The 26428-nt window shown below is 40.8% G+C and overlaps 2 protein-coding genes across 13 annotated transcripts in view; one reads left to right on the top strand and one right to left on the bottom strand.

The window, feature by feature from the left end:
- LOC121896996 overlaps nucleotides 1-26428 on the bottom strand; it is a 235058-nt gene that overhangs the window by 2688 nt on the left and 205942 nt on the right. Inside the window, exons 6-8 of one of the 4 annotated variants that reach the window (XM_042411206.1) lie at nucleotides 4660-4716; nucleotides 2502-2605; nucleotides 2239-2306 (exon numbers count right to left, since the gene is read on the bottom strand). The exons of 1 other annotated variant lie outside the window; for it this stretch is intronic. In XM_042411206.1, coding sequence (XP_042267140.1) covers nucleotides 2239-2306; nucleotides 2502-2605; nucleotides 4660-4716 — 229 coding nt within the window. The remainder of the gene's footprint in view (nucleotides 1-2238; nucleotides 2307-2501; nucleotides 2606-4659; nucleotides 4717-26428) is intronic. 2 more of the 4 variants (XR_006096161.1, XR_006096163.1) reach the window with 2 other exon arrangements.
- Nucleotides 1-26428, top strand: part of sox6 (SRY-box transcription factor 6) — a 141058-nt gene that overhangs the window by 32206 nt on the left and 82424 nt on the right. For 7 of the 9 annotated variants that reach the window (XM_042411170.1, XM_042411179.1, XM_042411152.1 and 4 more), the window contains 3 exons: nucleotides 705-755; nucleotides 18624-18861; nucleotides 22052-22262. In XM_042411170.1, coding sequence (XP_042267104.1) covers nucleotides 721-755; nucleotides 18624-18861; nucleotides 22052-22262 — 484 coding nt within the window. In that variant the 5' untranslated portion in view covers nucleotides 705-720. The remainder of the gene's footprint in view (nucleotides 1-704; nucleotides 756-18623; nucleotides 18862-22051; nucleotides 22263-26428) is intronic. The other 2 variants (XM_042411192.1, XM_042411183.1) reach the window with 2 other exon arrangements.

The following is a 26428-nucleotide window of genomic DNA, read 5'->3' as shown; positions in this document are numbered from 1 at the left end:
TGGAAGTCCTAATCAATTTCCAACCAATCTTAACACAATAAAAGTGTATATTACACAGACCAATAACATAGGCTAATGGAAACCTGTTGTAAGTCATTTTTAGCCATGTGTCTCCAGTATTTTGTGGGTAAGGCTTCTGAACGACCCCTGCAAGCGGTGACATCATGACCACATCCTCCTGCCTCATTGGCGCTGTGCGTCCCAGCTTGGGTCCCTTGCGGCCGGGCTCCCAGAAGCCACAGCACCCTCGCCACACATGTGCTGCAGCTGGACCACCGTTGGCTACTCTGAACAGACTAGAGCTGCACTGGGATCTGTGGTCACAGTGCTGGATGTACATGTATATATCTGCACACAGCTGCGGAAAAAGACTGTATAGAGATCAGTAGGCAGAGTTTATTTGATGCAAACATATCATCAGGCTCTCAGTGCAAACCGATGTTGTATGCAAATCCACTCCCTCGATGGAAAGAGGTATAATTAATGATGTCAGTTCATAAAAAGAGAGGATGGGTTCGTAGCCATATTTCTGCTTTAATTAAAGACATGCCTTATTATAGGCAGAAGATGTATGCTCTATGTGTTTTTCTTTCTTTCTTTTTCTCTTCCCTTCTATCCCCATTTTCTTCCTTTTCTCCTTGTTCTTCTTCTTGATTAATACTCGTTTCATAGTGAAAATGGTTCTCTGTGATTTCTCCTGCCAGAACCCCACACGCTGACATGGAGGGCTTTCTTCGTAGCAGCTTTTTACTGAGGTTAGTTTCATTTCCGTTGTTGCCATATAGGATCATCATAGGTTGGGCAGGGGTGGTAGTGGGCTAACAGGGGTTAAACTTTCTGACACATTGTTAGCTTTAGACTTTGTCCTGTGTGTGCGTGCACATGTTTGTGTGTGCGCATGTGTCTGTATATTTGAACAATGTCAAACATGGATTCTAACATATTTACCCAAGCTGTGTGTTATGATTGTGTTCATGTAGTGTGCGGCTGACTGGCATGCTCCCCCTGATAGCCTCCAGTCAGACTGAAAGCACACATCAACCTGAGGGACAGATGTAGATGAGATGTCCCCGTTTCTTTCCCTTCCCTCTCCCTTTCACATCTTAAAGGATCTGCAGATCAGGCTTTCTGTGTCTTTACACCGCATGCTTTTGTCTGACCACTTTCCCCATCTGCCCTCCCTTACTAACCACCCTAATCAGGGATGTTGGGTGAAGGCAGTTGCTGGCATAGCGGCCTTGTGATGTACTGATGTTTCCTGTTGTGTTCTGTGTTTGTATTCAACCTACCATAAAGATTTACATTTTTTGTCTTTACCCTTCCTGTGATTCTAATTAAAAATTTGTGCTGTCATTACACACAGAGGAAGTAAATAAGAGAGCGTATTTACCATTGGCTCCTTCCCTAGTCAACCACCTTCTCTAGGCTCCAGTGTTGCTCCCTAATTAGGGTTGGCTCATTAGAAGCCACAGCAGCAGCATCTGCCTTTCAAAGCTGCTGTCAGCCAAACTTTACTAAAGCTAATGAATCCTCTTTGATTTCTTTTTCAAAAGGTCACTTATTTGATTAAATTAACAGCATTTTTTTTCTCTCAGAACTGTTGGGGGCATTTTAAAAAGAAAGGACAATTTGATACCATTACTCTCACCAGTCAAAATGTCCTTCAGGAATTCAATAGGAAAATCTTTCATGCATTAAAATGTATTTTATTTATCTTTAGAATCCAATCATTTAAAATCACACTAAAATAAGATTTTGTTATACATTTGTAAGTAAAACAAACATTTCAAAAGCGCTGAAGTGAAACTGACCTCATGTGTAGTTAATATTGTAGAGTTGCTCTGTATAAATCATATTCGCAAGGATTTTCCACAATATTTATGACTGTTAACTGTAACAGCTTTTTATTTTAATTACAATTAACAAATAAAAAGATACAATTATCACATGATAAACATTTAATACATTTCCTTTGCAGAAAAGATAAAACGTCTCTCTTCTATGCACAAATGTACAGTATCAGTTTTATCTTTCATGGCAAGGCACCAGTTTATCTGGGGTGGTGTATCCGTTATGGTTTGACAGAAGTTATTCAGGCATACAGCATGTTAAATTTTTGAAAGCGTGCTGCCTATGCTCATTTCCACTTATTCTGGAGTAACGCAAGTGGATGACAGCGTTTAACGCTCACCATCTGTTGAAACCAGTTTGGCGGGTAACTAACTGTACTTAAGATACCTGTATTGGATGTTGCAGTGGGGAGATAGTGAAGGGGTCTGGGGATATTTTCACATCCTATCCCACATCTACAAAAGAAAAGAAAAAAGAAAACGTGACCTGTGACCTTGGCTGTTTCACAACAATTTCCTTTTGTTCCAATAGCTGTGAGAAAAACACTGCGATTATTCTAAGTAAACACATTATTGCACTGCTAATCCACATCCTTCTGTCAATGTCTGTTTTAATTAAAGGAGAAGCGCTAGTAGAAAGATATCACGCACACTGGCTGGAGATTGGAGGCCTCAACAATCAGGCCAAGATTAAAGGCAGGCTTTGCTTCAGGGTTAGCCCTTTTGCTTGGATAAGACTTGTGTCCTGGAGTGGGCTGTGGGGTGGGGGTAGGGGTGAAAGGGGAGAAAAGGATAGAAACAGGGGTGGATGGATGTGACAGTTAGACATTCCTCCAGTGAAGAATCCCAGTATCTTTTCTCAAGCAACTGAATTAGGTCAAAGGGGGCTTTGTGAGCATGCTCATACATATCTGCTCTGATGTGCAGATGTTTATAACTTTTTGTGCTGTATCTCAGTGGCACACCGGATATGCCTTTCATTATTCTAATGAGTCATGACTTTGCTTTTGAGTCATACGTACAGCAAGTTTTAAAGTATCCACGTTCATTTGTGACAAATGCTGCTACTTAATGGCACCTGAGCTGTCATTCTGAACTTCTGATTATACATATAAGTCAAAGCCTTTGTACTATCTGATGAAAATATTGTCAGTCTGCTTAAATTTCCCATTTTTTTTTAAAAACAAAAGTGAAAGAACTCTGCGAACTAAAGCATACAATATGCACAGCGCCTTTAAAAGACAACTACTGATGCTCGCATTATTGTAAGCCTAAGTTTTTCTCTTTGTTGAGGAGAAGATGTGTTTTCATTTTAGATCAATTTTTTATATGTTTATGGAAGACATTGAACAGGTTTTTGTTTTTGTAGTCAAAGAGACTGAGAAAATGAGAGTGAGCGTAAGAGAGAAAAGGGAAGGAAGAGAGTCAGAGATGTGAACACAGAGTGAGAGATAAGCAGAGAAAGAGAGGTGGAGAAAGAGAGAAAAAGGTAGAGAGACGAAGGAGAGAGGGAGGGAGGGAGAGAGAGAGAGAGAGTGATGTCTTCAGTCTCTGTCTACTCCCAGTGGGCAGGACCTCCCCCTACATTTCTGCCATTATTTGATGTAATGAAAGGAGAAAGTGTGTAACATTGAGATTGTTAATTAATTTAGTCTAACAAGATGAAGATAAATGAAACCCACTGAAGGTTGACTAGGCTAAGGGGCCCACTTAGCATTCCTCCTGCCCTCGAGCTCTGTCTCTCTCACTCCTTCACAATGGAGCACAACTAATAGGTGCAGCACCGTGTTTGTACAACCCCGCTGAGCTCTCACCCAGTAAGTTTAGATGTGGAACTTTTTGACAAAATATTTTATTTTCAGTCTCTATTCATCATAATCTAATCTCAGGGATATTTTAATTTCCAAATGGCTAGGCTGCATCTGTAATGCAGTTAGTTTTGGAGCATAGATATGCAATTATCTAATTGAGTCATCTTGACATGTTAAATAAAGCTCAGCTGACGTACATGACTAGTGAACTAAACTGACTTTTTAAATATATGTATAGAAGCCCTGGTCAAATGTTACAATACATTATTCTTTCAGGGACACCTTGTAGTCTTACAGATAACAAACATGCCTTTTATTATCTTCTGCTAGAGATCAGTTATAATTTTTTTTTTCTGAAATGGAGGGAGGTTATATAAATGGCCATTCTCTTCAGCAACTATGTGGCCCCTTCACATGAGCCTGTGTGACTCCCAGCCTTTCACCATATGAATGGTTCTTCTCTAATGCGGCTTGGGAGCTATTTGAGCGGCAAGACAGACAAAAAGGAGAAAGGACATTTTTCTACAAAGCCAGACAGTTGTCTTCATCCACGGCTCTTACAAGCAAATCAGTAGTCTATCAAGGTCCTTCCTCAGTGGACACTTTGTACAGGATCTTCATGGCAGCACAGACCAATCATTATGGCACCCATTCTTTGCTCCCTTAGTTCTCAAGTCATCAACAATGGGTTGTTGATTGTATGGAAAACACCAGAACAATTATGTCCTCTGTTTTGGTGGCAGGGCGTTTTTAAAGTGCAATCCTCGATAATGGCCTCATTATTGTTATTCTTGGAGCAGGACTCAGGAGAAAGAAGTAGCTGCTCGCAGTACGTCATTATTTCGTAAATTTCGATTAGCTCATCATGCTGTCTCCTGGCAAACAGAATCATAGCTAATTAAAAGTGAGTGAGCGCTCTTGCCTGTGACTTAAAAGGTAGCACTCGATAGGCTGTTAATATGAAAAAAGTGGTAAAAAAGGAGGATTAGAGCTGTTACCCTGGTAACTCCAACTTCCATCTGCGAGGGAACAATGAACTTGTGTTCCTCCACCACCTATGCTTGAAAAAACAGAAAGCAAGGAAGTGAGTGTTCTGAAAGGACAAGACCCTTTTTAACAACAAAGTGGGATCCAGGCCTAATAGGCTCTTTGGTGTGAGCTGTTAGGCGAGATCACTGGGGGATAGAGGAGCAGAAAGGTCAGCGTGTAATCCTAGGACAGTGAAGGTCGTCCCAGGTTTTTACAATAGCTGTTTGTTTTCTGGATCTGTTTGTCTGGCTACGAAACAAAACCCCAAAAAATCGGCCATTTTAAAGTTTTTAAAAGAAAACAAGATTGACAGAGAAGGCTGCTAGCATAAAGTGATAATATATCCCACAGCCAAAACGTACACAGTCCTTAAGATGATTAAATAAACACAAACAAGACGCCAAAGACTTGGACCAATTAGACAGAGCTGTCGGAGGGTGTTGGAATTGTCTCTTGCATCTCTTTCACTGATACAACTGATTCTGAATTGGTTTCTGGCACCTCCAATATGATGGAAACAACATGAACTCTTGCATGAATTTTACAAACACCTAAATATTTTACCAGTGCACTCTTGGCTCAGTAAGCATTATTGTTTGGCCTCTTTTCGATTTTTCGATTTTTTTTGTTTCCGTTAAACATTCGATGATATTATAATCATAGTGTTTTAGTTAAAGCATTGAAAATCTTGAGTGTAAGGAAGTGTTGAGGAAAATACTGGTTGTCATGAGTAATGCATTTCAATAGTATAGTAGTAATATAGTAATATAGTAATAGTTTTTCGATCCTTACTAGAAAAAAAAAGAAAGTGTTTGATGGGCTTATAGTAAGAGCTGCTAAAGAGCTGCTACTCTGAAAAGGAATGCTCCCGCTCTAAAACACTGCTGAGTTATAATGATCCATGACTATGGAGGAACAGTATGTGTTTCTCTTTGAGTTTTATGTCCCTTATTACAGCTGCAATACGTCTGCTCACATTAAGCTAATTTATGGCTGAGGCCAGCGTAACAGCAGTACAGGTTAATGAATTTGGCATTACTAATTAAACGTTATTGAGGGATGAATATGAATCCTGTGGTCAGGAGTGACAGCGGAGAAAGGGGGAGGAGAGGAGAACAGAGGACTTTCCTGCAGTTCTTCCTTCGGGTTGCATTCACAATGAGTAAAACATGAGAAGTGAATGTGAAGACAGCACAAGCTCTGAGGTGAAATGGAGGACAGCTTTATTTCAGTGCCTGACACAATACTTTCTCTGATTAAATGATTTTGAAAAGAAAATTGTTCATATGATTACTTATAGCTCCACAAAAAGTGTTTTGGAAAAATAAGACACTAACAGTCTAGTATGAACTGAAAAAAATTACACCACAGGAAGGTAACCTGGCCATTTTTTTCCCCTGTATTTGCATGTCTGAGTAGTAGTGCAGGGTAAAAAGATGAATGAACAGCTAAAGTGATTAGACCCTCACAATAAGATGAGGACCATTCTGCTCTGCACCGCGAAGCCCCTTTTCACACAATTGTTGTTAAGCAGTTACTTCACTCACCTCTTGAAAACAAGAATTTAAAGGCCAAGAAGCAGAGTCTACTCAAGTAAAGAGGGATGATGGCGATAGTGTGGAATATTGAGCAATTATTGAAGTGCCCTCTAATGCACACTCTCCAGGACCAGCATGAGTGTGTTGAGGAAAACAAAATATATATTTCTCCTGGATTTAAAATACTTACCCTAACTCTTAAGTGTAAGGTGTTGCATTGAAAAAAACCCAACCTAGAGTTTTTTTTGTTTCAGAATTAAGCTGTCGCAGTTAAAAATCATATACACAGATGCATATTGAAAATAACTGCAGGTAAGAATGACTTTACATTACATTATAGTAATGACAACAAAACAGGAAAAAAAACTCTTAAATTTTTACCTAAGAAAACTACTTGGTTAGTTTCATTTTCTTTTCTAAATGTTCCACACAGCATCCCAGCATGCTGTTCCAAGCTCTCTCGCCTCCTGCAAGTTTCAACAGTTAACTGGATTACAGAGATTTTTTTGAGCTTGTTATAACATTGGTGTGAAGCACCTCTATTTTTTCATGTGTGTATTGTTAGTGGCTTGTGCGTCACATGCACGGTTTAAATCTTATTTTTCCTGCCACTCTTTCTCTCCTTTTCTTTCACTCTCACTAGCACCTCTACACTCAGTGTCTGCCATACTCTCCCTGAGAGCTAAGCCTTTCAATTTAGATTTCAATTATCATGTTAGTTTTGTGATTAGACTTTAGTCCTCCAGGAATCAGACCTCTCTGCTCCTCTCTATTCCACTCTATTCCACTTCCCCTGCAATCACATCCCATCTGATGAATTGCGCATATAATTGCGGAAGTTATTGAATATGCAGATCACTGCTGACTCTTGGTGTGTGGTTCATAATGCGTCAACTCTAACTGTATCAAACAAGGGTCTCTGATAAAGACCCACTCTGATAATGAGAGAGGGCCAATGTATGCTATTAGACAGAGATAACAGACACCACAAAGGCTGAGACTCAATTAAAACAGAGCCATGCTATAATCTGTATGACTGTGTGTGTGTATGTGTGTGTGTGTGGGTGTGTGTCCTTAAACAACACTCAAGCCAGTGCAGATACTTGGCACTCGGCGCAGGCAGCTCTACCATTACAACCAGCAAAGCACAGACCAGTCTGAGCAGCCAGCCAGCGCACAAGGTGTTTATGAATCAACCAACATGAGGTATTTCCCCCATGTTACAGTATGTTGCTACCATCGTCTTACACCTCGTCCCATGATGCAATCCCTTAGAGCTTTTCAAGAGAGGAGAGTGAAGCACTTTACAGGCACACCCTACAGTAGGGGAATGTGGGAAATTTTGAAACTTTTGATAGCTTTTAGAGAGCTTTCTTAAAACTTGGCTCGCAAGCGAAGACAAAAAGCTGGCCCTCATGACACACACACACATATTATATATATATATTTATATATATATAATATGTGTGTGTGTGTAATTTTCATTTTGCTGTCAAAATACAGAGAATATGTTACTTGCTCTACAACAGGTCCAAAACCAATACTTTTTCCACATAAATCTTGTCTTACAGGGTTTCCCAGCTAAGGTTTCATACACAATTGAGAATACAGGGAAACGGAAGAAACCAGGTCCTGTATTTTTAGCTTGTGCTGTAGTGACGTAGCTGCCATTTATAGCTGATATGCCAGTCTGATGCTGGACGTCTGACCTTCTGACACCAGACAGGAGGGTTTATAAACCGCAACCAGTCTGCACATGATCCCTAATACACAGACCTAAATAAAACAGGCAAAAGGGTTGCTTTTCAAAACATCACCTCATGCAGTATCTGTAATGTATAGCATACAAACTCCATTTACAGTAAGTAGGCTAAAAGACATAAGTGAAATTAGCAAGTAAAATGTAGATTAATTTGACTGTGACCTATTTAACTGATGAAGGCACATTCATACTTTTAAGCTTTGTGGGATATGATGACATGATTCAAACAGTGGAAGTGATCTCAAGACTGAGTAACCATCTAATGTGTGGCAAGATTTAATTCTGTAAAATTAGATGTTCTATAAGTTCTCATTTTCAAGTTCACTTTTTTTTCTACGCAATGTCACTTTTGATCTATGAAATAAATTGATCCCGTTTTTGCATCTGAAGAGCCTCCACTAATTTTTGTTCATTTGAACTCATTCGAGTGTGGGCCTTTTTTTCTGTAATGATGGCACCAGTTCACCTTGGCTACACACACCTGACACCACTTCTTAGTAAGCCTGGAGTCAAGAGCACAAACCTTTTCCACCTTTAATTTTGGCATATCTTCCTTACTATGTTTATGGTGCTTTTTAGAACCTTTTTTTTCAGTTTTCCATTTAAATCTGTTCATTCAGCCATTGAACTGAAAGCCTGTAAGTTACCTATTTAGATCATTAAAACAAAGGCAGCATGAGTCTGATATCTTGTGAAATGTAATTACTCTTTTGAGCTCCCATCCTGTGCACACAGTGATAAGTATTACAAAGTATAGCTAGTGCTAGATCTTTTTCACTGTCATGGCTGTGTGCTGTAATCAAGACTCAGAGCAGGCTTTTAACACATTGTGCTGTGGCACTTTACCTGGCCCCATGTATATTAGAAAGTTAATAAGATTGAACATGTTTACACCAATTGTTAGCTTAACAGGAGGTCAAAAAGGTGACTTAAACTTCAGTAAGGGGCTTACACAGGAGCTCAAATAGCATTACAGTGGCTGACTAAAGGGCCTAGACACTAATAGAAAAAACACAACTTATGGACTGTACAATGTTTAATGCCTTAGTGGCCTGTAAAGTAAAAAAAAGCAAAAAAAAACCTTAAAGGGCATGGTTTAGTTGCAGTAAGTGGCCAGTTGGATTTGATCGCCCTTTACTGTAAAGAGTGTGTTGCAAGTGCAGTGACCTTTTTCAAGTCCAAGCTATTGTTTGTAGATTGGTTACACACTCTACAGGCTGTGAAAGACACATCTGCTACCTTCAGCTCAGTTGAGAACAAATAGACAGTCTGAGACAGGGTTGAGGGTTGGGTGTGTTTGTATGTGTGTGTGTGTAGGTGGGGTCCACATCTACCCTGTCATAGAGCTCAACAACAGTCCCTATCCTCTTATCAAATATTTGTCTGGCCTTCACTCCCTATTTGCCTTCCATTCTGTTTGCTTTGTGTATCGAAATCTATCTCAGACAGATTGATAAAGTTTCCAGAAAGTTGTACTATATGTTTATAGATATTTGGCACTGGCACAGATACCTCCCACACACACACACACACACACACACACTCACTACCACCATTTAAATTGTGTTAACATTTTTGAAAAGTCACAGGAGGAATTGTTTGATACCAGAGAGGTAACAAATCTTATATCAGTGCTACAAAAAATTCCCTCAAAGCTTTTTACATCAAATATAAAACCATATTTGTTTAATGTGTTTTTGATTGATTCCCTGATTGAGATCCAAAGGGTGGTAATAAATGTTTCAGGACAAAGAGTCTCTTTGTGTGAATGGGGCCCCAGTTGAAATGGAGGAGTAGTTTGAGATTACCAGATTATTTCCTACTAGCCCAGTGAGTGAAGCGAGGCGAGCTGCAGCCCTGCACCGTGCTGTGCTGAGGCTGTGCATAATGAGTGTGGTGGCAGGGAACCACAACAGAGCCGGGGCAGAGGCTGCCTGGGAACCAGAGGCCCATGGCCCACAGCCAAACACACACACAAATCCTGCCGCACACTTGTGGCTTTTTAAGAAAGCAATTTAGTTAATGATTTAATTTTGAAGCACTGTCATGATGCATGTTTCTTCTGAGCGAGCCAGGAGTAGAATAAAGACGAAAAGGTATTAGTAAACACAAGCCCCCCCACCACCACCCCCCTTCCCCCCTCCGACAACCACAGAAAAAATAACATGCAACTGAGCGTAATGTGGCATTTGCTGTGAACACAGCACAAAGTTTACTTGGGTAATTCAGTGGGTAGGTATATCAGTTGTGGCTGCTGCGTCTTTTTATGCAACGCTCTGGACAAATGCAGAAAAGAGTTGAAGCACAGTATAAGTGGTCAGACACATGGTTAGCAGCAGACTGCTGAGGCATTTTGTGTTTCAGTCAGCGTCTAATCCACTACAGTGCCCGCTTCCTTGGAGTGGAAATACAGCACATTTTTCTGTTCAACCATGTCTGTCAGCTCTCTGATTTTATTAGGGCTATGTTTCACATTCATTTACTCAGGTTTTCTCAGTGCCAGCCCATGAATGGAACCATCTTAGCATTGCTAAAACAGCACCTTGTACATGTCTTCTGTGAACCAAATTTTGGGGCAATTACTCAGATCAGTGGCTGGGGTTTCTGGTTTTGCTCTTCAGATCTCATTTTTCTCCAGTCGCTCTCTTTTTTTGTATCAGCTGTCAATCACTTGTGGTAACTTTTAACCACCTCCAAACAGAGCTGGGTGCCAGCCATTCATTTAGTCCTTCACTTTTGCTCTGCTTCTTCCTGTCCAACCTGTCAGAATGACACACACTGTTGACCATGCTTTCTATTCAGCACTGGCAAATTAATTGGTTTCAGTGGTTTAAATCAGCAATCAATGTCAGTTTCCCAACATAATAAGCCTTAATCATAAATCTTTGAGGTGTGGCTTGCCTGAACCCTATTCATCATGGCTCCACTGCTAGATGGCCTCATCTGGGTGGAGCAAATGAACTACCCCTGTTTTGATTTTCCAATTGACGTGTCACATGAAACGTGGCTACTCTCTCCCTTCCCCAATTCTATCCCAGCCCTTCTTCTCACAGTCCTTAAAAAACACACAAGGGTCCAAAGACAAAGAGGGCAAAGAAGTCCAGTTGTCACAAGGGGAGACACATTTGTGTGCCTCCCCTTGTGTGAGAGTGCTCAATGAATACCATTAATTTATTCAGAAAGAGAAAAAGAATATCAGAAAGGAAAAAAAAAGAAACTAAAGAATTAGAGGTGGGTCCAACTGTAGCTAATGAGCTGTTGTCCTTCCAGCCCGTAGAATAAGAATAGAGCAGCTTAATTACAACAGTGTTGAAGGTAATTTACTCATTTTTTCCCCTTGCGACAGAAATCCATTTATGAGATGAGAATGAAAGGGAACAAAACTGCTTTTCTTTTCTGTAGCCATTGCAAATTTGCCAATTTGGTGACCAGAACTTGAAGCCTTCTACATTAGAAAATAAAAGGAAAAAGGAACAAGGATAGTGACAGAGAAAGTGGGCCACTGTGTGTCGACATTCCAGATGTCCAAACCAACGGCAGTTATACCAAACCCAGTTTTGCTGGGCACTAAAGTTGCCAATGATGACCTCATGATGGCAAAACCAAAGACTGAGGCCCATAGTTCCCCTGCCATACAGTACAATAACCCCCCTCCTCTCATAAGCCATTCACGCTCACCAATGATTTTTCTTACTCCCTGCAAAATTTCTTCTTCAAAATTAGCTATTGTCCTTGATTATTTGGCCAAAACTCTACGTTTGTGGTTTGTTTTTTTTCTCAAAGGGCCTACTTTCTTTTTTTTTTTTGATTTCCTTCTCTATTGAGTTTTCTATGCTCCCTATAGACTTATTGTGTATCTCTTTGGTAACTTGGGATGCGTCCCCTCACTTCTGTTTGGAACCCCCCAGCTTGCTCCTCAACTCACTTTTCTGGCAACTGTGAGAGATGTTACACTTGATTTGTTGAAGTGCAGCCATTTGCTGCAAACTCTCCAGTGCACAGAAGAAGTTATCTTTATAAATGACAGAATGGACCTGGCTTGAATAGTGCTTTGTTTACTGTTTTACAAAAAGGGGGCCCCACTCTATATTTCATCTGTCACTGTTGCTTTTCTTTCCTTCAACAATGCGCGATTGTTGCCATGAAAATTTCAGGTTCCATGAACAGGAGAATTCTGTATTATTATGTTCCTGCCAAATTCCGATCTCTGTTTTCCTTCTCCCGCTCACAAAGGGCTCATAACTTACTGTCAACTATGAGGCAAGCCACAAAGCTCCACTGTTGCTCAGCAAATAGGGTTGTGTTGGTTGATGGCTTGACTCGCTGTGAGGTTTGCTTAAGTACAGCAGCAGCAACAGAAGCCTTTTTGGGAACTCCATCCCCCAGCAGGACCAGAGAAAAAGAGAAAGGAAAAAAAAAAGAAATTGGGGTAGAACAACAAGTAGCTTTTCTTGTCTTAGACTTTTTTTCTCTCAGGCAGGAAAACATTTTGGCTGGTTAAGGACACTGCTGTCCTGGAAGAGCTGTTACTGTCTTTTGATGTGCGTGTTAGACTCACAACATCCGCTGTGCTCCTCTTCTAGTGGATAATATCTGTTGAAGAATGATGCAGGTCCATAAAAAGGCCAGTAGTGAATTTTTTTGGACGACCATCCTTTATTTGTGAAAGCATACGCATGAGTGAACTTGTGTGTGTCCTGGGGAACTGAGAGGCTGTTATGCCATCCAGTGCTAGCTTGTGTCCTGGGATCAGGAAAGGGGCCAATTGCACAGGGGAAGAGGTAGAGGAGGAGGGGGCAACGAGGGAATCAGTGTGTGAGTGCTCATCGACCCTTCCTGAGTAGTCAGACAGGGACACTTAAGCACTCTCACACCTGCATCTGCCTTTGCCTTGCGTGGGGGGCAAGGACACCAACCATGCTGTCATGGCAGCTGCACAAGTGTTTAAAGTGAGATACAAGGCAGTTCCTCTAGCAGCATATTATTGCAAATAATTTACCCTGCAAAGTAATTATCAATGCTCTGCTCAGTATGTAAAGTGTGCACTTCAGGTGGCTTGCTTAATTTGCTCTGGGTGGATATCATATGAGTGTGGATTTTAGCTGTGGTAACTGTGGCAGTTTCTAATAGAGAAGGCATCAGGAGAGAGTGTGAAGTGAGGATGAAGTGCCGCTGTAATTGAGTTGACTTTTTGCAGGGGAAGGTCAACAATAATGGAGGAACAATTTAAACAAATTCATTTAGACAACTCTCCAGTCACTGTACAGTAGGTTATCTTGTTGGAAAATCTGTATTTTCCCAACCATTTACTATATTTTAATATCATTATCTTTAATTACGTTGTTGGCTGAGGTGTAAGAGATGGAAATCAATTTGTGTATCTCTGGCTCAAACTAATGTGTAAAAATAAAAGTTCCTGCACTCCCCTTTTTCTGAATTATATGTTTTTAAACCTACAGGAATTATACAATATAAAAACGTGTGTGTGTGTGTGTATGTGCGCTTGAAAAAGAGAGTAAGTGTGTGTGGTATACAGCCCGTATTACGAGTTGATTATGTATCCAGAAACCTGGCTGCTGCACAGCATGGCGCAATCACAATGGAGGGTGATAATTTAATTGTGCTAAACGGTGGATTCCGTGTCAATGCTCCTCCAGCTGGGAGCTGTCAGGTAGTAATATCTCATTATGGCAGGTGAAGAACCCAGAGGAACCCTACCACGACACCTGTTAGAATAGGAGGAACCCCTGAAGGGAAACACAGATGATTTTCTCTCTCTCTCTGACTTTCGCTTTCTCACGCGCGCACACACACACACACACAAAGTTTAAAGACCCCAAACTATTTTGCTATTTTATTTATCTTCCTCTGCCATACTTTAAAAGATCACCACTGTTTATACAATTTATTCTCATTTATTGTCATTGTTTGGAAATGTATTTAATCAAACCAAATTACAATAAAAGTCCCTATGATATTTTTCATTATTTATAAGTGGTTGGTTTTGTGCACATACTAACATAATAGCTCATACAATATAGTGACAGAACAGAGCAGTTATAGCACATTTGTTAATTGCTCTATTAGATGATCTCATGCAGTCATATAGACACCTCAAGTGCTGTGAATATATGCCAACTGTTGATTTTTCATGCCTAAAGATAGACTGCCTTTGTAAACACTTGGACATAACTTTATTTAAATTATTTAGTATTGTATTTCATATTTCTTTACATGAATTCATTTAAATTCATTTGTACACATAGTTTGTCTGTTTGTTTGAATGTGAGCCCTCTCATGTCAATGTATCTCTGCATGAGTACACAGTGTCACACAGGGAAAGTTTAATCCTTTTATTTGTCATTGCCTGCTTTCCTATCCCCCCTTTTTTTTTTTTAAATAAAAAGGTCTTCTTGTTTTCAATAATTAATTAGATTTTCTATCCTTTTGTCTGCTGATAACATGTGAAGCAAGGGGGTGTAATATTTTCCCGTTGGGACTTGTGATCAAAACGTGAAAGTGCAAGACGTCAGTAGTGAGACAGACAAGTGGGCAAGTGGGCGGGTTGGGGTGGTGGTGGTGGTGGGGGGATCTGGTGTGGAGTTACTTATCACCATTGTCTATAAAAGGTAAACAGTGTGACAGAGCAGATACAGCGGGTGAAAGTCAGTCGAACCCTTTTACGATGAAAGAGGAAATGGGATAGCCGAGGACACATGGCCCCTGCAGTCACAAGACCCCTAAGATGAGCAGTGCACAACACTCCTCTAATGCTCACCAATTAAGCAGAGGTTGTTTTGCACCGTGATGAAACATTATCGCAGGGAACAATTCATGACTCAAAGCATTCCAGGCTATATGAGCCCACGGCTGGAGAACTTAAGTCCTAATCCTTCAAATGTGCGCAATATTGTCAGCTATATATAGAGCAGTTCTCTTTTCTAACTGACCCTCCCTCGTCTCTCTGCCCCGGTCTTCAAAGTCACTGGGGCTTTGTCTTGGAGAAAGTAGGCAGGAAGGCAAAATTTCATGCACTTATTGATTACTTTGGTTAGTTAGTTGTCCATTGTTATTGTGTAATCAAGCATGAGGGAGGGCAGCCTGTCAAAGGATTTATGAGCTACCTCTTCAGTTCACCATATTTTCACTGTTTAATATGTAAAACCTCATTTTGGGCTTATTTTCCAGAGAAACTGATTCAATTATTAATGTGAGTAAAGTAAATTCAACAGCAGCAGAATACACTGTAGTTAAGAATGTAGAGACAGGGCTGTTTTGCTGATTTTATTTTGCAAGCACGGAGGCCAAGCCTGTAAACACTGTTATTCTATCAGAAAATATGATCAAATTCTACATGCATCGCCAGTACCCATATTCAACTGAATTCTGCTCCTTATTTTGCTTCTCATCAAATGTCTTTGTTGTGTCTGTGCTGATCTATTGCACACAAACCCCTTTAGATCTCAACACTGTGCGATCCTCGCTCCGAATATGAGAAATAAAATACCATATGGTTGCCCTCAGATATTTTCAGAGAAATACTGCCGCACTTCCCCTTTTCCCTTTCAATAATATGAGGTAGTATTGTATAGTGCTTGTCAGAGGTGGGGGGTGGGGCAGAGGGGGTTCTCTGCACTCTTTAGCTGCCTGAGCGCAGCCCTCCCAGCACTGCTAATAAATTATTAACTCCTGCTGACAAATACTGTTATGGAGCCTGCCGCAGATCTGTTGCATTCTTTAACAAGATTGCTGTAGACACATGTTACAGGAGGATGGAGTCTCCATCGCTCTCTCTTTTTCTCTCTCTCTATCCCCTTCTCTTGCTCATGCCTCAGCAGTTTGACTGATGGCTGGAGACCAAAGTAAAAGTGCCTGAGAGACTGAATATTTTAGTGGTAAAATAATACCACTTGATTTACTGTGTAATACAAAAGCAGTGCTTTGTTTCACTCACACACTCCATTGAGGACGAGGTGCTTGTTGCGCTCCAGGCTCTCTTTTTGGGTGCAATGAATAAAAAATACGTCAGAATCTACGTGCTCGACCCCCTCCCACTACACGCACGCACGCCTCCCCCTTCAAACCCCCGAACCCCACCACTGCCCCCTCTACTTACCATAACATGCATGCTCTGAACTTTGCACTGACTTTTGATTTTGAAATTAACATTACTCAATTTTGAGATCACTTTCTATTTGTTATAATTACAGGAAACAATTTAATGGCTGATTAAAATTGAGGGCTGAGTCCCACTAAAGACACAGCCAGCAACACATGCAGACACACTGGCAAAAAAAAAGACAGAAGGACTGACAGACAGGCAGGCAGACACACTCTGCCATCTACCTGATTTACTGGGTTTGTTTGCACAGCTGCTGAGACACATGAGATTAACTTAGGCCACCATTGTTTAGGTCCCCCTTCACTGCTAAGGCTGATCTGTGACTATGTGCCAGTGTGTGAATGTGTGTGTGAGTGAATGAGAGGGAGAGAGAGAGAGAGAGAGAGAGAGAGAGAGAGAGAGAGAGAGAGAGAGAGAGAGAGAGAAGAGAGAGAGAGAGAGAGAGAGAGAGAGAGAGAGAGAGAGAGAGAGAGAGAGAGAGAGAGAGAGAGAGAGTATGGTATTTTGCGTAGAGACTCAAGACTAGTGCACATTTCTGAATAATAATACACAGAATCATCTCTGATTGGCTTATGTGTTATGATTCCTCTCAGGTCCTCTGGGGTTGACCTGCTTACTGTTTTGAGTTAGTTTCTCTAAAATTCATATGTGGAATAAATGTCTGAGAGATGTGAGATCTGCTCCAATTCAAAACCCCTTTAAATCAAGACTAGACATCTGCTATTTCTTATGGAATTACATCTGTACTGATTCTTTTATTTTATTATTTTGCCTATCACTCTTATTCAATTTTATGATTCTTAAAAAATAATTGAATTGTTCTTCTTGTCTTTTAAATGTTGCTTAACCTCTTAGGTGTTTTTTAAGTTGCTATACACACAAACATTCCTTCCCTTGAATATCCACAGACAATAACAGTTTAACATTGTGCGTAAATGGACAATACACTTAATTTGACAACAGACTCTCAAATGGGACCAATAATTATTAGACACAAAAAGACATTGTTCAAAAAATCCTTTCTCAAACAGAACCTATTTTTGCCTATCTTTTGGTGCCTGACTCTCAGCAGAAAGTGCAAGGACACCATCACACCGTAGACTGCCTCAACCTTGAGAACCCCCCCCCCCCCTTGAAACCCCCCAGGCAAGCTGAGGGTGGAACTAAAGTGCTGTCACACTGACCCCTGTGGATAGAACAGGAGAATGGGGCAGATGGAGATCAGTGATGAAATGTACTACAAGAAATACCCTAAGCATTTTATCACATAGGAACACACACACCCATACCTTCACACCCTCTTTTTCTCACACGCACACACACAGACATAAACACATCATGCTCTAGAGAAGATTTAGTCCTTAGTAAACAAATTCTAGTTTTAATGGTCAATGTCCTGTAGATGAGAAAAATAAGCAGAACAACAGCTCAGGGAAAAGCGGATTAGAAGTTAAAAATGCTCTAGCTCCTTCTCTCCACTTCACATCGGTAGGAAGGCCATATTATCCCCTTTTTAATTTAATACCAAATGCATAATTACATTTGCTGGCACAGTGTTTAATTTCATTCATTGTAGGGCACAGCATGAGTGCGGCCTCATTAATTGTGAGAAAAAGCGGAATTAGTTGTATAAATTCTGCACCATAAAAAGTTGGGTTGTAAAAAGAAGAAAAAAAATTCAATTGAAAAATTGGAATTAACATGAGTTTCCTTTGCACCTGATATGTCAAGTGCACTCTTCACTGTAATATTCATGAAAGGATGTGACAGATTTGTGAATTAAGTCCTCCACTGTTAGCTTTTGATTTGTAAGCTGTTTAAGTAGGATTTGTTGGCCTGGGGGAACATTGTCACACCAAAATGTTAATAATTTCCTAATTTGATGAGTAGAAACAAAAGCGGACGAGGCTGTTTTTTTGTTTGACTGCTTTGGAGTGAAATCAGCTAACACAAGGAAAATGATGAGATGCCTGAAGGACAAAATCAAATTAAATGAACATGAAAGATAAAGGAGATATTCCTTTTTATTGGGAATAAAATTTAAAAAAAACAATGTTTTACCAGGAGTACCAGGAATTAACTTGTTAGTGAGTTTTTTACTTTTTTCTGGTTGGTAGTCCCACTGCCTAGCTGACCTACTGCCTGAGTAACTGTCGTGGGGTTTGGGCCAGGCCCCATGCAGGCACGGTTCCAGCCCTAGATCAAGCCATCCATCTGCATTAAACAAAGGATTAGGGACCCCATGGCCTGCTCCAGAGCCCTCAGACGTGAGCAGCTACGGGTGACAGGCAGGTGGGGCGCTCAGTATGTTAAGCATTCTCTGCTCACCTCTCCACGCAGGTGCACCACTTATAATCCTGTTACATCCGTGTACAATCACTTGAACATAACCGCTATTGGTTCATGAAATGCTCAAGGAAACAAGGTTTTCATTGACGTGTATTGTTGATGGTGATCCTAGTGACATATCCTTTCTTTTTTCTGACTCTATCTCCTTTTCTTGCTCCACAGCAGAGTCATGTCTTCCAAGCAAGCCACGTCTCCTTTTGCCTCTGTGGTTGATGGAGATGACGCCATAAGCCAGGAGCACTTGTCTTGGGAGAAAGAGGAGAGTGCTGAGGCCCATTGCACACCACAGCTGCCGCTGCACAGCCTGCTCCATGGAAAAGCCCACCCCGATGAAATGCAGCCGCTAAGCAGTGTGCCAGAGAGTGACTGGGACAGCCTGGTGTCAGCCCAACAGCGTATGGTGAGACATGCACCCATACATACATTCAAAAACACTGAATAACTACCCATACCCAAATGGGGGAATAATTAGACTGTACGTTGCCGGCTGTAACCTAGAGCGATACCAAATAAAGTTTTCTAAACTTTGCCAAAATTATGCAGTTTTAATCTGTGTGTTGAATGGAATAAAAGAAAGCTGTTTGAATAGTTACAGATGAGAAGCGCAAATGACAAAGTAAAACCTCTTTTTTAAAGAAAATATGGTAAAGCAGAACAATTTCAATCAAGTGTGCCCTACAGTCTTACTGTCCTCTCCTGGGTACTGAGGATCCAGGCTCAGCAGGCACTCATTGTCCCTGGCTTGTACAAAGAAGCTCAAGCTGGTATTCTATCCCCAGCTCCAGCCCCATGGTTCCCTAATGCTGTGAAACCTCTGGGATTCTGGGGTCTTCCCATAGGCAGCTTTGCCAAACACTAAACCATCAGCTATTATTAGGTTAAATAGAGGACCTCTAACTCTTTCTTGAATAATGGTAATGGCACATAAAATCCCAACAGCATCATGACCGCTGGAAGGGAGCTTAGCCTTTTCTGCTTCCCTTTAGCTTGCATTCTTGTTCCCATTAAAGAAACATGTCTTCTCCTTGGTAGACGTGTGTTGTTTTTGTTGTTGGGTATAAGCTACATCTGCAGCCAGACCCCAGATGCTGTACATTCTAAGTGTGGCACTGCTTTGATGTGAGCGGAGCGAAGAAGAGCACAGGCACTTGTGGGCTATAGACATGTGAGGCAGGTGGTTGTCTGTGACAGACGGGTCTATGGTAAAGAGACCCAGAGGGCCTCTGAAGTAGCTATGCAGTTGGCCACAGAGACCCTCAAACCTCAGCATTGCAGCACAATACACACAAACACACACACACACTAATAGCTTCTGTAGCAGACTGCTCCTCAAGATGTTGGGGTGTGTGTGCTGACTCTTAAGGTAATTGACAGGCAAAGGTTGCTCAGGTGTCGCCTTCATCTGTGGCTGACGATGGGATGTCAGTAACAAGATTTTAGCAAGTTTTATGATGTGGAGCAAAAAATATAGAAAAGTTTATAAATACCAATAGATAATATTTAATAAACTAAATACTACTAATAATTATTTGTATAGCATGTCTGATAAATTGTGCTTACAAAGTGCCAAACAAAAATGGCAACAAAATGTCATAGTCATATCAGTTTTAGATGATAAGGTTGAGACCCTTGAGAGGGTAAATCGAACTTAAAAATAATATAAAAGCACCATATTTGTTGAATGTATTTGTAATTTTTAGTTTTTGGCAAGTTGGCATTGTAAAAATTTAATTGAATAGACAAGAGTATGTTCCGCAGAGGTTGTTTCATGTTGCAATATGGTTTTTCCTTTTTTTTTTTAATAAAAGTGTTGTGATTGATTAGTTTAATGTACCAGATTTGATGTAAGTATGAAAGTATATGTCAAAATGTGACCTTTAAAGCCAGATCTTTTATTCAGGTAAACAAAGCTAGTGGTCTTCAAAGTAATCAAGAAAAATGAAAGGGTTATACAGGTCTGAAAACAGTTAAAGGAGTTTGATTTGAGCACATCACATCATGAATGGATGGATGATGGCTATTCTAGATGTCAAAGGTTGAATGTTAAAACATCTCTATGTTATAGCCTCCCCAGCCTTGATCCTGTGTCATTAGACAGAGTAAATGCGTATGCTTGGATTCATCATGTTTAGAAGTTACTTGAGAGAAATAAGTTCAAGGAAATGAATGACAGGAAGGAAGTAAAAGGCAAAATGAACAAAAGAGAAAAGAGAGGAAAGGTAAAATGGAGGACGACAGGGAGAGATACAGAGAGGAAAAAAGGAAGGCATAAGGTGAAAGGAATGAGAGTGTTGCCTTTGCTGATTACCTGACTCCACTGCTGTGCCATGCGTCTGTGTGGGCTGTGCCCTGAACCCGTGCCAGCTGATTAACCCAGCACTGCTCCACTCCCCTCAAGCACTCTCCACTGTCTCTGCCACACTGCATAATCATCCAACACAGGGTTGGGAGGTGCAGAGTAGGCCGGTCGGTCGTGCCACCCTGGCGCTTGGTACCAGACCACCCTACACACCACTGCAACTCTGCCTGTGGCTCGACATGCCACACAGGGATGAGAAATTGGCACTGTCAACATTCCTGCCCAGTTTACTGCATTCCTGACTTTTTATTTAGAATTGTGTGGCTCTCTGGAGCAAGATAGAGACACGGTTTTATCATTTAACTCCATATTACACTCTGTTATCACACTGCTGTTGATTAAAGCTCATTTTTCCACGATAGGCATGCAGTATGTGTTGGATACACATGTGTGTCATGTTTATTCTCTTCACTATGTGGGCCAATGTTTAAATCAGAGCTAACTGTTCCCCAGTTAAAGGCTGCAACTCCTGGCTGCTTAGCTACCTTCTGCTTTCTCAGACTCCACAAACCATAATTAACACCACCTTCTGTCAGACGCAACCCTCAGCCATGGCCTGTGTGCTGACTATACACTCCCATGTGCAGAGTATTCTCTCCTTGTCTCTCCCCTCAAGCTTTCTCCCATTCTTCTCCCCATTTCCTTCATGTCTCTGTTTGTGCACAGGGAGCACTCAGCCAGAGACAGGACCCTTAGTTAAATACTAAACCATACACAGGTGGGACTGAAAAACAACAACAGCTTGAGACAGGACACAGATTTACGATGGCTCAAGGCACTCAGCTGAGAATAGGTCTCCACTAGAAAATGAACAAATTACACAGCAGTCACCCTAACACAAATGCACACTCAAAAGCAATTTGAGAAATTACAGTTGGGAGGTTTCTCTGTGTAGTCTCTGCAGATGAAAAGTAAAGCCTGAGCACATTATGGATATGCCCTGTGAAAGTATACCTCATCATTTCATCTCAAATTTTCACTTGTCAAATCTCATTTACCAGTGCAGCTAGCTCTGTCAAAGATACAGAACACTGTCGTATAAAAGCCAGAGAGGAGCCATTTGATATGGCCAAATCACCCTGAGCTGCAAAAACCTAGCAATCACTGCATTTGAATGAAAAACTGTCAAAAAGCTCAATGGAGTCCTGACAGAACATAGAAATGCACTCATTATTTAATACAAATCCCATCTCTTGTTGTCACCCCCTCCCAACTTTTGTTTGTCTTACAGGAATCTGACAGCAATAAAGTATGTTCCCTCTACTCCTTCCGGAACAATTCCACTTCCCCGCACAAGCCTGAGGAGGGGGCCCGGGAGCGAAGTGACCTGCTGAGCGGATCAGCGTTTGGAACTCCTGAGCGCCGCAAAGGAAGCCTGGCAGACGTAGTGGACACGCTGAAGCAGAAGAAGCTGGAGGAGATGACAAAGACAGAGCAAGACGGTATGACTCCCCTGTCCCTGTGTGTATGTTTGGTGGGGGGGATGGGCGTACAGTATGAATACCTTTTTCCTCCTAAGTGGGCCGGATCTTCCTAAATTTTCCCTCTTTCTTTTTATAATTTCAAACTTCCTGACTGTCCACCTCTTTTCTCTTGTATCTCTCTCTCATACACACATGCGGGCGCACACACAAGATGGGAATACTGACGTTACAGTGTTTCCAGTTTGTTCTGAACCTCTTCCAATGTGACAAAGACTGTGTGGCAGCGCACCTCAGCATAAGTGTGGTCTTCTTCCGTGCCAAGGCAAACTCTTTGACTATAAAACTCATAGTGCTGACTTAATGCCAGGAACATTACCTCTTTCTTTTGCTACACAGAACACTTTTCACTCAGCGCAGTGTGTTCCTCACAAACAACCTCAGCCCTACTCACAGATTTTACCTGTTTCATGTGCCTGATTAATTTTATCTTACTCAACACACCCTGGACATTTTAAGTTTTTCATTTTCCAACAGTTACATGCAGAGAAAAAAATCCTTTTCTGTGATAAGACTGTTAGGTCTATGTCATGTCTGCACCCCATTTCACCCTGCTCGGCTCTCCCTCCCACAGCCTGCAGTCTATCAAGAGTCGGAAAAACAAATATTTGAAAGAGCTGCTGAAACACATCCCCCTTCTTAATTAGGGCTGTAGTAATATAACTACATCCAATCAAATGTTAAACCCCCTTGGGAATGCATGTGTCTCATTTAGTGTCTGGGGAGCTCTTAGCTTAAGCACTTCATCAGACGAATAAATTAGACCTCTGTTAGCCTAAAAATAATTTGCCACTTCTTTTTTAAGTGTTCATTTGGTGATCTTTGTATCAGAGCATCACAGGCCTCTCACAGGATAATCATTTAGCCCCATATTATTTGTGGTGTCATTTATATAATAAAAGAAAGAACAATCAGCCTTTTTTCATCTGAACACCTACAAAGTGGAGATTATTTGGGGAACTGAAACATTTGGGTTATTGAAATACATAAAAATGACCAACTAAGATATATTTAAAATCTTAAACACATGAAACATGCTGGTTTACATAAGTGATTTTCACTCTTTAAGCTAATTAATGGTTGTGTGTGACATTGAACTATTTATACTCTAATCAATATATTTTTTCACTATTGCATGACCACTGATATTGGTAATTTTGCAAGAAACATGACAGAACAAAATAAAATTGGAGTTGATATGTTTTGCCCGGCTTCCCTCTGAGTGCTCCAGTTTCCAGGACATGCAGTAGAGTAATTTGCAATAGTCTGGCCACATATCTTCTTGACCACAGCAGTGGCCTAAAATATGTAACTGATACCAGGATGCAGAGGAACACACATAGCGCCACATACCCTAACATACACTTATATTTCATATGTGTCTAGTTTCTTGTGAGGTTGATTTTCACAGCAAAATTGTCAGTGCTCTATGTAGTGACGGCGGGCGTTATGGTAATGAGCCCCAGCTGGTGAAGGCTGGTTGTTGCAGTAATTTAAATGGTCAAGTGCAGCTTGTAATCCAGGACCGTATGTTAGCGCAGGGAGGAAAGAGGGTGCTTTAGAGTGCCATACAGCTGTTTTAATCTCCTGTTAATAATAGAGACTTGGTCTGCCTCATGCACTGTGTATCATCGCCACCAAAATAAACTCCCTTGTTGGAGGAAATTAGTTTCTGAGCAGGGAACACAGCAGAAGACAAGAGGCTCACAAAGTTCAGAATGCTGTCCCCAAGCTGCAGGAATGGAGAGATATTCTGCTCTTGAGAGCACTTGAGGAAGCTTCAGTGATGATGATCAATGATTACTGTAAAATGGAGGGAGAGGGACTCTTAGACAGAGAGAAGAAAACCTCGCAGAAACCTTTGAGAAATCGTAATCTTATATCTTTGTTTATGGAGAGAGACACAGTTGAAAATTGAAAAGGGTAGGATTAATCTATTAAAGAACACACAAGAAGGTTGGAGAAGCCATTTGTTGTCTTAATGATGCTGCTAATGTGGCACAAGCAACAGATGAGCTAAATATATCGCTTATCTAAGCATGACAACTGTTGTGTCTAATTCTGCTGCTTTGGTGTCTGCCTGATCGGGATCACCAAGGTCCTCAGAGACTCTTCACCATCTGCTACCATTCTTTTCTGGGCTTCCTTGTCTGGTCAAGATAGTTCATTGTCATCGTAGACTGAGGATACAAGCGCTGACCTCAAGAGAGGAGGGAAAACAAATGGTGTGTGGAACACTTTTTACACAGTACATTGCTCATATATGGAACGCGAAACCCCACTTACAGTGATGTTAAACGCTGCTTGAACCTGGGTTGAAAAGCTTCCCGGACAAGGTATAAGTCCAAATGTTTTGGACTGTTTTTAATATGTTCCTGTGCTTCCTACTGTAGAGTTTTATATTAATTTTAATTATATAATGCTGTGAGCACCACAATTAAATTAAATTCATCTCCTTTGAATTGGAGTTGTGACAGATATTTCACCTCTTCAGCAAATAAATTAAAACTGCAGCATGTAAATAGTGAGGTATCATTAGGTGTATGTGCAAAAATATGTTCTTTGATGTTTTAGGTGAATTGATCCTTTAAGCCAATAGCGACAAAACCTGAGCAAATGTATCAATAAATAGTAATACTGCCATTCAAAGAATGGATTCTTGGCCAGTTTCAGTCATGAACCATGATGGCTTATAAACATTATAACAATAGAGGTGGTGCTCAGTATTGTAGGTATTGCTCCTCCATCTCTCTGTCTCTATATATTTATACCCTTTCACCCTCTCTATCCTTCCACCCTTCCTCTCCATTTCTGGTCCTTAAAGTGCTTTAAGTGCTTGTGACTGTGCTAATGAATGAAAATGTCCTCCCAGCAGCGAGCACTGCATTTAGCTGAATAGTCACCTTTGCTGTAAAAGCTCTATTAGGCCCAGTTGCCAGCAGGGCTAACGATTGTGCCCCATGTTTATTTACTAGGTATTGTAAATGCATTATTTATGGATAAGTCTCCAGACAGCACTTGTCAAGAGTTAAAAATGTCAGTATAAAGTATTAGAGGAAAAAGAAAAATAGCCACCATTATAAAAACCCAAGGTGACCTTGATTTGATTCACATGCAATTAGAACAGTTTTATATAATGCACTAAAGTATGAATCAATACCATGCAAGTCAACACAGAAATACTTTGTGTGTTGAGTCTTTATGATCGTCCCCAAGACAAGGACGGGGTTTTAGCTTCCTGTCTTAGCTTTTAGGGATTTTCCTTTGGGCTTGGTGTCTACTTGTTGAGTCCCTCCCAGTACAACCAGCATGGAATTGGATGCACTTATGTTGTCTTTGTGTTATTAAGTGGTATGCTGAGACAGAGGCAGTGTCATTTATTCTTTTTTAGTGTGGTGAGTAAAGTACACTGTCTAAATGAGAGTCATGTACATACAGTGAAATGTAAAAGAAATGCATTATATGATTTTAATCCAATTATATATTTGCTAGAATTTCTGAGATAAGAAAAATCTGTTTTCCTCTCAGTGTTAAGGTTTCTTATTGGTGAAGTCAACCTTTCTCAACCTACCATCACTGACTACATCAGCTACGGCATCCAGAATCACAATACTCTATGCACTCAGTTCCCAGGGAACTATTGAGAAAACAGGGCTGCATGTGGTCCAGGGTCATGCAGCCTGTGAACAGATGTGGTCTGAGGGTGCGAGGCTCAGCTGTTAAATTGACAGTGTAGAGTTTTCACTTATAATCTATGGCTATAATCTATAAATGCCAGTAACCACACCTGTTCCCATTTTCAATTTTAGAAAGAGAAGCAATTGGACAGACAGAGAAATATATAAAAACCAAAAACAAACAAAAAAGAGAATACTCTTTCTCAAGACTATAGCTTTTTAAGCTCAGTCAGAGTGGATACAGTAGGTGCTCAAGCAGAATACTCAACACCTGGAGCCCTTTGACGGTGTCATGGCTAATTAGCTTAGCAAAGGGGAGCCATACCACCATTCAGCCTAACAGCAACCCCCTTTTTAATCTCAGGTAGAAGAATATTTAACAGCTACTGCGAGGAAGAATTCCCCTACTGCAGCGGCAAGTAACCTAACCCATACTTGTGACATAAAACA

The sequence above is a fragment of the Thunnus maccoyii genome, chromosome 1 (assembly GCF_910596095.1).
Source record: "Thunnus maccoyii chromosome 1, fThuMac1.1, whole genome shotgun sequence".
Taxonomy (NCBI): domain Eukaryota; kingdom Metazoa; phylum Chordata; class Actinopteri; order Scombriformes; family Scombridae; genus Thunnus; species Thunnus maccoyii.
This window is presented reverse-complemented; position numbering and strand designations above follow the sequence as displayed.